This window comes from Xiphophorus maculatus, chromosome 8 (genome assembly GCF_002775205.1).
Source record: "Xiphophorus maculatus strain JP 163 A chromosome 8, X_maculatus-5.0-male, whole genome shotgun sequence".
Lineage (NCBI taxonomy): Eukaryota > Metazoa > Chordata > Actinopteri > Cyprinodontiformes > Poeciliidae > Xiphophorus > Xiphophorus maculatus.
In genome coordinates, this window is record NC_036450.1 from 22,327,510 (window position 1) to 22,337,542 (window position 10,033).

General features: G+C 40.6%; 1 protein-coding gene across 2 annotated transcripts; it reads right to left on the reverse strand.

Moving 5' to 3' along the window:
• Positions 1 to 626: 626 nt before the first annotated feature.
• sgtb (small glutamine rich tetratricopeptide repeat containing beta) lies at positions 627 to 10,016 on the reverse strand. 2 transcript variants are annotated; one of them, XM_023338043.1, is made up of 12 exons: positions 9,930 to 10,016; positions 7,547 to 7,659; positions 6,789 to 6,892; positions 6,435 to 6,510; positions 5,074 to 5,173; positions 4,810 to 4,914; positions 3,430 to 3,568; positions 3,259 to 3,321; positions 2,839 to 2,876; positions 2,629 to 2,712; positions 1,511 to 1,631; positions 627 to 1,409 (listed from the first exon to the last, which is right to left on the reverse strand). In XM_023338043.1, the coding sequence occupies exons 2-11, from the start codon at positions 7,644 to 7,646 to the stop codon at positions 1,520 to 1,522; spliced, it is 921 nt and encodes a 306-aa protein (XP_023193811.1). In that variant the 5' UTR covers positions 7,647 to 7,659; positions 9,930 to 10,016; the 3' UTR covers positions 627 to 1,409; positions 1,511 to 1,519. The 2 variants fall into 2 exon arrangements, with proteins under 2 accessions (XP_023193811.1, XP_023193810.1); XM_023338042.1 differs by having other exon boundaries at positions 627 to 1,387; positions 9,930 to 10,015.
• Positions 10,017 to 10,033: the final 17 nt, after the last annotated feature.

Consider the following 10,033-nt stretch of genomic DNA (forward strand, 5'->3'; position numbering starts at 1 on the left):
TTTGAATTATCATTATTTTTCACCCACGTGTAAATTGAGACACACTATAAGGAGAAACTTCAATGCAGTCATATTCAACAATATGTCAATCCAACTGGTTTGTTTGCAATCCAACATTACTAAAAATACTTTGATTTATTTACTGGACCTTTCGAAAAATTATTTGCTTGGTTTTTAAAATATTTTTACAATTAAACTAGCTTGGCATGTTGTGCTAGACATGTAGCAAACATGTGGAAGGAGATGCTCAGATGAGACCAAAAAGCAACTCTTTGACGTACTTGTAAATTACTATTCCTGGTGGAAAGTTCTGCACGTCACCGTTCCTATAATGAAAACATGGTTAAAATGCTATTTCGTACAGGAGAATGGACTTTTGTTTTTGCCTCGAGATTTGCAAAGCCGGGGATATACCGCAAAAGACTCGGGGCTGTAAATACTGCAAAATGGGGTTAAAATATCCCCCCCAAGAAAACACAAGTTTCTGATTTTTTTGTTTGTAAAAACTTATGAAAACATTTATCTTTCCACTTCACATCTTGTACACGGTTGTCCATATCAAGTTACAAAAGGATTTAAATATCTCGCGTTTGTTATTTTTCCATGAAAAAGAAAAAATGAGGCGGTTACTTTTGAGACATTTATTTCTTTTTCCTCCCAAGACAAAACAAAGTGCTGCCTTTGCGATACATTACTTTCCATAAAGCTTCTGATCTCAAATACCAGATTTAAGAGCATGCAGAAACGAACAGGAATATGTTGTTGGTCACCAACTGAACAGGCTGCAAACACTGCTAATACAATTACATTGTTGCCTTAATGATTAAGTGTACGCATTAAATAGCAGTGACGTGAGTCCCGTAGTAGTCAAAGACTGAATGTTTTTTTTATTATTATAGTTATTCAAACAAAGCGAGTATGGTGTTAAAAGTTGATTCTGACTATAAAAATAATATTAAACATTATAAACAAAGCTTGATGTTGTATTTGTATGAAAAAAAGCTGCAATTTTCCCTGCTAAACTGTTTAAATTACATTCCTCCTCCACTCTTTCTGTGTTATGAATAAAGAGATGAATCCTCGACCTTATGAAGAAGGCAGGGACTTCGCCGCATCCAACACGGTGACTCTGACTGGAGACAATATTCACTTCATGGTCTGACTGACATCTAGGCTCCTGTTTCATCACCAGCTGTTGTCTTACTTGGGTGGGATGTTTTATTTAATGGTCCATTCCCCCGTTTTTTGTTGTTGTTTTTTTTTCTTCTCCTTTAGTCTAAGTAAAGTGCCTTCGACCCCATCCTCGACTCTTCTTTCCAGCTGTGCCGGGGACTTGACTCAAAGAAATGGGTGTGGAGATTATCATCGCGCCATATGGTTGCTCTTCCTGGGAGGCAAATAAAAAGTGTCTGCAATGAAATTAACTCGGCTGTTACGGCTGTACAAATGAGACCCGGACGGGTGCACGGTCTGCTGCTAGAGAGAGTCTCGCTTTAAAGTGAAAGAATACCCGAATGAATCATGAGTGCTCCTCGGCGCTGCCGCTGAAGGAACGGCTCCGGATGTGGTTCCTTAGCTGCTCGATGAGCTCTGGGTTCTGCTGCTGGATTTGCTGGGCGAACTGCTGGCCCCTGATGTGGGGAGGGAGGGAGAGAAGAAAAAAAAAAAAGGCAAGAAGGAGGAAGTCTTATTATATTGTTAAACATCCAGAAAGGTTGGGAATATAAAATGCAAGCTGCATATTTCTTAGGAAAATGCCCAAAGATGTTTGGAATAGGGCTGCAATGAGTAACGGATTATAACTAATCGGATAATAATAAAAAATAAAAAAATTCTGCAAATGTTTTATTTAATTTTGACTTAAGCCCTTTTTATACAATATTAGAAAAACTTGCGGTATTTCCTTTTCTAAATAATAATTTTATTCCTTAAAACGATTTAACATAGCATTTATATAATATGCACTTGATCATTTGTAGCAAAGGATGCATCTGCGGCTAAATAAAAATGACTCATGCTCCAAGTGTCTTATGGCCTTTTTCTACTCTTGTCCTCCAGTTAATGGTTACTTATTAAATTAGTTTTTATTTCGAATAATCAACTAATCACGATTAATCCACAGCTAAAAAATACTTTTGTTCTGATTGTGTTGTTCTTTCAGCAAATTGCCTATTTGTGGTCCGTATTCTCCAGTTAACAATTAATTGACTATTAAATTACTTGACGATTATTTCAATTAATTGGATTAATCGGTGTGAGCTCTAATTTGGAATTTACAAGTTAAGTTAACATTGCTAGTTGTAAGCTTTAACCTAGCTTACAACTAGGTTACAGCTAGTTGTAAGGTTTACATGAATTCAATTACTAAACCAATAAAGCTATGTTTTGCAGAAGACATGAAGTGTTGCACAAATAGGAGGTGGAGCTTTGACAGTGTCATTTTATATGGAAGAATTACAAGCGGCGTTATTGCTCAGTTGCTTTCTTGCCAAAGACAAATGGATCAATACCAGCAGCAGCTGGAATGAATCCTGGAAATAGCTCCAGGATTCATTCCATAAACTGAAGCAAAAATGTATATTGCAGTCATAACTTGTACAAATCCTCTGTCTTCACTCTTCCACTTACGCCTCAATCAAGCTGGAGATGTCAGACAGTCCTCCCACTCCTGCGGCAGGACCTCTAACTGCATTCGACATCATTCCCGACATGCTGAGCACACAGAGACAGCGAGTAGGTTGTGCGATTAAAAAAGAAGAAAACAAACTATTAAAACTACAGATTCCCTTTGTGCTTTTGAGCCAATTCCAAACACGGTTAGATTTGCATTGCACTCACAGCTGCTGGACTTGCTGGTTCTGCATGACGCTCGCGGCCTGTAAACAGAAATGGAGCCGAAATCAATCGGATCGCACACGAATGCTGTAGAAGGTACAATTTACCGCTGATCGTATTGGCGGTTTTATGACGAAACGGGGCTCGTAATTCCTTGCTGTGGGGTCTGAATGCAGCTGAACTGCTATTGGATTCAGATGTGTCTTGTCGTTGCTGTAGTAAAACCTTGGCAGGTTTGTAGACGTGTTCTGGCCCTCCCACGTCTCATAGTTTTTACATGCTAGGAGCCAAGGGTAGGACGTTTTAACAACGCAATAACTTTAATGGTTCATAAGAACCAGTGTTGAAGATCCTGGCCGCCTATGTCGACAAGGTTTTTGTCAAAACCTTTCCCAAGTACAACAGAGTTACCGGGAGTCTCACCATGCTGATGAAGGCTGGGTTGTTGATTAAACTCGCCATGTCAAATCCCAATCCGGCAGCAATCTGTACCAGAGTGTTGGAGATTTAAAAAAAACAACAACAAACAGATTAAGTTAACAACAACCAAGTAATCAGTAATAACTAAAGTAAAACATTCCCATTTGGACTCACTGGGCTGGAAGCTTCTTTATGCTTCTGCTCTGCGATCTTCAGGTTGGATTTATATGTGTCATTCTCCGGGTCTAGAACCAGGGCTTTCTTGAAGTATGAAATCGCCTCTGGATACTGATTCATTGCAGTCAAAGCCAAACTGCACCCACACACAAGGTAGACAAATCAGATTCAATATACACAGGGACCTCCACAATGTGACATCCCTGCAAAAAAAAAAAATGTGTAAAACACCCTAAAATAAAACATCTCGTACGGAAGCAGCGAAATCTCAGACAGAAAATGTCAGAAACTAATCGCAGCAATGACGGCAGCATGATTCAGCTTGGAGTTTTACATTCTGCAACTATCCCAGGAGGTAGTTTCCTGGAACTTTCAACAACTTTCTACTATTTTGAGAATACAGCTTCTCAAAACTTTCCAAAACCCACCAGAGAGAATCTGTAATAACCTTGGTAGAAGTGGAACTTGCTGGGCACTGCTCTGAGCCTTTCATGAAACCTATATGACACTTTCTGAAATTGTTACGGTACTTTCCAGAACTTATTTTCCCTAAGCCTTCCAAGCAAATTCATGGAATTCATCAGAGATTGTCTGGAATTTACCAGAAAAGTCCTAGAACTTACAAGGTACCTTCATTAAATGTAGTTGGTACTTTTTTGGAACTTTCCAGGCACTTTCCTTGATGTCAGATACTTTCCAAGTGATTTGCTCCAACATTCATTGAACATACTAGACACTTTCCCAAAACTTATCAGTTACTTTCTGGATTCTGCCAGGTAGTTTTAATGGAACTTTAGAGGTACTTTCCCTAGAAGTGACCAGCAAGTTCTGCAAAAGTTTCAGTGCACTACTAGGGAAACACTCAGGAAGTTCTGGGAAAGTTTTGGAGTAGCATTACGTGGAGTAATAGCAAATATCCAAGAAAAAAATTACAGGTCGTATTAACGGGTTTTTTTGGGGGGGGGGGTTTATCACTGCTACACTTACTAATGTCCGATTAACATCTCCTGTAGCTAAACCTTTCTTTTCTTCCTTATTTCTTCAGAATGCCTACAGTGTGTCTGAAGTTTTACATTAATCCCCAATTTCCCGTTTTCCCGTGGCAAAAACATGATGTGACAGATATGTTTCGCCTAGTTCATTTTTACAAGGGGAAAGACAAAAGACGAAGTCATTTGAGAACAATATGTGTATTGACCTTAAATATCAGAAATTAGTCACAGGAAAATAGCCACTGAAGTAACCAACTAAATTTGCTCATATCGTCAACGAGTTTCATCTTTTCAATTGGAAGCTTTTGGTTTTTTTGCAACTTTTACGAGGGATGCCAGTATTAGCACAGCATGCTTTATTGTTAGTTTAAGGTCATAAACTCACCCCATCCTCCCATACGCTTTGCTGTAGGTTGGGTCAATCCCAATGGCTCTTTCACAGTCTCCAGTCGCCTCAGTATAATTACCCAGTTTACTGTGAGCAGCAGCTCTGCAAAGAAAATACATTCATAAAGAAATCAGTGGTCACTAACAGAGTCTGCATCAGCACCTGAAGACGGTATACTGGCTTTACAACATGGAGTTATAAAGCCACAATTAGACCTTTATTGAATCACAGCATTGGACACAAACTACATGTCCTTAGTACCTGTTGCAGTAATACACAGCGTTTCTTAGGTCCAGATCTATGGCCTTTGTGTAGCATTCAACTGCACATCTGTAGTTTTCCTCCTTCATATGGTTGTTCCCTAAAAGAAATTTGAGAACAATTCTAAATGATCTTAACCCTTTACAGTCCAAGATAATATATATTTTTCTGTGATAAACCAACAGAAACAACTCAATAGTTGTGAAGCAGAAGGAAAAGGAGTTCCGTTTCTGAAATATATTGTCACAAGGGCCAATTATTACCCTTTATTGATAATTCATTTCTTAGATTCAATTCAAACCCTCCTGCAGTCCTAAGAGGGTTTGAGTGGATCCCACACAAGATCTGAAGATATTTTGGGGGGTTAGGAGGTTGTGGTTTTGGGAAATGACGGGTTAACGGGACAGCATCGCTTCCCCGTTGTCCAACCATGACATCTGCCGCTATTAGATTTTTGCAAAGGCAAATGGACAGAAAAACAATCATGCACTTTTCTGTTAATGTTTGGACTTCTAATCTCATTTATGCTTTTGGTTTGATCATTTGTTTATTGTTAATGTCCTTTTTTTTTTTTTAGATCAGTGTTTCTGTATTGGACTGCACAGTGGCGCAGTTGGTAGCAGTGTTGCCTTGAGGCAAGAAGGTCCTGGGTTCGATTCCCGGCCCGGGGTCTTTCTGCACGGAGTGTGCATGTGTGGGTTCTCTCCGGCTTCCTCCCACAGTCCAAAAACATGACTGCCAGGTTAATTGGTTTCTCTAAATTCTCGAAAGTGTGGATGGTTGTTTGTCCTGTTTGTCCCTGTGTTGCCCTGCGACAGACTGGCGACCTGTCCAGGGTGACCCCGCCTCTTGCCCGAAACTTTCGCTGGAGATAGACATCAGCACCCCTCCTGACCCCTCTCAGGACAAAGGTGTTAGAAAATGGATGGGTGTTTCTGTATTAGATTCAGATTCTTTTCCCTTTATTTTCACCCCTCCATTCTGCTCCCCTTGCCAGCTGTTAATCATTTCCTCGTTTGCCTCTGCCTGCTTCCTTCCCCAGCTGCATCCATTCACCTGTGATTAGCTCTCCTGGTTCTCTTGTCATTTCCACCTCCATCAGTAATCCCTCACTGCTGGATTCTCTGTTATTCCTCCCAATTTTAGTTGTTTTCCTACAGGATTCTCTGAGCTTTATGTAACTTCTCTGTTTTACTATTCATTCAATAAAGACTGAATATTATCTGACACTTTGCTGACGCCTGCACCACCCCCATTGTCAAAACCATTTAAAATCCCAATAAAACACAGTGAAATGTTTGTGTGCAGCTTGACAAAACACGGAAATGTTAACGATGCATTTACATCTGCGGACAACATACCTTCATTTTTAAGTTGCTCCGCCCGTTCTATGTCTTCAGGAGACGGGGACGTCTCTGGTACGGTGAGGTTGTCGTTCTGCGTGACATGGAAAAGTCGCGGATGAGATTTAATAAACATAAATGAAACTACTAGAGACGATTTCTTTTCGTCTATTAGTACCAAGGAAAGGACAAGACACCTCAACTTTCACTTTGCTACAAGACCCCAGCGACTGACCTTTGAAGAGCATCGATTTGAAATGACACATTTGCAATAAAGCAGGTAAACTGGAGCTAACTGTTAACAGTTCTCATCCAATGTGTCCAACAGCTGCTTCCATCATGTCACCGTGCTACGCCGATGTCACCACTCACCTTGAGCAGAGCGTTGAGGAATATCTCTCTGAGTGGCTGGGATACAGCGAGATGGCAGTCACTGGAGCTGATCTTGAAGGTAGTCTCCAAGCACTGGATCGCAACTGAAGAGAGGAAATAATCATGCAGCTCAGGGGAAGTCAATTTTAACAGCGTGCGGAGGCTTCGTGACAGTTCACTACAGTAGCGGTCGGTTCTTATCGGGGATGTTTCAGTACGATGGTGGGAACGGAAACCAGCCTAGGACTGCTAAAATAAACTGTTGGTAGTTAGATTGGAGCTGAGTTGAGGAGCGACTGATTTATTTCAAGAATGTTTTTAATCTACACAAGGAGGCACGGTGCTGCCGGCATCATAGCGGTCGACGAAGCTGGTGAAGGTTCCTGGAAGGAAATGCGGCAGCTGCGGATGAAAACCCATAAAAGGTTGCCAAGAAACTGAGAGGGTTCTGGAGCTGCCAGGGCTGCAGAGGAAGAGTTTATATGAAGGCATATTCATGTTTTAGAATGACCTAGTCAAAACAAAAATCCAGTCATGAGTCTGTGGTAAACCTTAAAATATGATGCTCTTGATTCAATTCAGTGAATTTGAGCTGTTAATCTTCTAGGAGGGGATCCTAGAAGAAAAAATCTGGTTTGTTTACCTATCATGTAAAACCCCAATAAAAAAGAAAAACAAAGTGTAACCCACTACAAAGTGAACTTTTTGTAGCGGGTTCTCTACACAGGTGTACAGAATAGTCAGGTGAGCTGACTTACCCTCCAGGCTCTCTTGCTCATCAGAATTTAAAGCACTGCGATGAGTTTGGTCTCGTAGAAATTGCACAATAGCGAACCCCAGGCGCTTCTCCACGGCCATTTTGACCCAGACACTGTTGAGCACAGGAGGAGATTGGGATTAGGAAAGAGGAGGGCGCTCGTTTTTGAATCCACCATGACGAATTTGTCAGAAAATGGGAAATACGTTGCCGCGGTTTTCGGTCGTGTAATTGAAATGTCGTTTTTAGTATGTAAACTGCAGTTCCTTATTATTCCAATAAGCGATTGAGTTTTAATGTGAATACTGGATTAGTGTACAGTGAACAAACACACATAAAAAATGGAACTCGAATATACTTATTCGTTCACTTTTCTGATTAACACTACTGAAAAAGTGAGTTTAGATTGAACGTAGTATTGCCTGAGTATTCTGTTAATTTACATCCCCCAGCCAAGATTTCTTAATCAACCATTTTAGATCCCGCTGCATGTTTTTGGCTCTTTGTTCTTGTTACTGCAATATGTTGCTTTGGATTTTATTTAGCGGACTCTGAGTAAAGAGAGGAAGAATTTATTTGGTCAGAGGCTTCCTCAAATTTGATGTGAAACAGACTGCTACAGAAGATCTTATCTGCCAACAGCTATCGTCGTCCTACAATAACTCTTTGAAGAATTTGAATAAATATGAGTTACAATAACATTTCATTTCCCTTTGGGATCAATAAAGTATTTTAGAATTTGAAACGCACATCGGATTTTCAGATCTTTTCTTAGTGGAAGAAAAAAAAAAGTAAAAAACTATTACATTTGCCTCAAATTTCAAAATGATGTATTTCTGCATTGGTCCCAATAAAGTGCCTGGATGTTTGTGGCTGCCAGTGTGACAAAATATGAAAACGTTAATGGCGAATGCACAGGCGCCGTTTATAAAGCGTCTCACCCAGTAAATAAACTGTGAGATGCACAAAAATATGAAGGGTAGTTTGCTGAAATGTACCATCAATTGTTACATTGTTACTAGTTTATTAGATTCCTTCTACTTCTGGGATGTTTTTGTAGAAGATTTGACACAGGTACATCTAAAGAAAAAAAAGGAGATTGTTAAAAAAGTTCAGTATTTTTGTTGATGACAATCAGCTTGTAGGACTGCTGAGGGATTATGGACGCTCACGCTCCTTTGATAGCATCATGCGTAGGGTTCTTCTGTGAGTGGCGACTCTTGATGCTCTGAATCCAATACTTGGATTTGCTTAAGGCTGTGATTACTCATATGTTTCCTGCCACACTTTTTCCTTCCACTTAACTTTTCCATGAATGTGCTTAGATACAGCACTGTGATCATCCAGCTTCTTTGGCAAATGATAATTTGCATGATAATTATGTTGCATAATTATGCAAATTTATACATGCTAAATTTGCACAATGTATTATGCAAACTTTTACAATTGAAAAGTTACAATTTTCAATTATAACTTGAAAATTGTTACAATTTAAGTTTGTTTTATGTTTTTTTAGATGTACCTGTGTGCATCTACAATATATATATATATGTACTACTGTATATATATTATAGTCCTATAATATTTAGTCCTATAGTGCTGATGATGATGATCTTGATAAAAGAAGCATCGTAACATATGAGGCTGACTCCCTCCTGGTTCATCGAAGTCACGTTATCATCAGTGAAATATGATAAAGACTCCGGCCTTTCATGCAGCCCCTTGTTTCCAGGACAACTCATTGCATAATTCGGACATATTTACTGTTGTTGCATTCACACATTGGTTGCAGCTCCACACTGCTTCCCGTGCGCCTGACCTGATAATCGGTGCACCTGGGGGGAGGGGGCTATAATAAAGCGATGACGGTCGTAATATCGTCTGCATGCTGAAAAAACACAAACACTGCCTCATATGTCGGTCACGTGCTGATGCCATTCGCTATTCTGTTCATTCTGGTCCGGCTGGCACAGCCCACTCCTCCCTTACCGTGTGTGTGCGTGTGTGTGTGTGTGTGTGTGTTGACACACGGCTACATGCGGTGATGCGGGAGCTGTGATGTAAGAGGGGAGGAACTGGGGTGTTTTCATTCATAATGCACACTTTTTGCTGTTAAAAAAAACAACAACAAATTTATCAGCTCTATTTATCGGGCTGTATGACACGCAGCCGGGCGTTGGCTGCTTTTAAAACAGCCTAATCTGAACTACAACGCTCTGCAGCCGGAGCGATGCTGCACGCAGACTGACACAAACGCAACCCTCTGAGAAGGTGAAGGAGAAAACATCTCCGAACGGATGAAGCATCAGCTATTTAACCCGCGTATTCGTAATAGCTCTACGTTAAAGGGTAATGATCGGCGTCTCCCCTCCCGCCCACCTTACCTGAGCTCCTCAGCTGTCTGTTTGCCACCGCGTCATGAGGACGGGGCGAGCGTTTCCTTCCCCCGGCGCATGCGCTCTGGGCTGCGGAAGCGGGAGCTTTTTTT

Bases quoted from the DNA above. Each gene is read 5' to 3' on its own strand.
- sgtb (XM_023338043.1), bottom strand. From the start codon at position 7,646: ATGGCCGTGGAGAAGCGCCTGGGGTTCGCTATTGTGCAATTTCTACGA. The intron at 6,893-7,546 runs GTAAGTCAGCTC...TCCTCTCTTCAG, and splicing joins TGAGCAAGAGAGCCTGGAGG to TTGCGATCCAGTGCTTGGAG. The intron at 5,174-6,434 runs GTATGTTGTCCG...AATTTCTTTTAG, and splicing joins GGAGCAACTTAAAAATGAAG to GGAACAACCATATGAAGGAG.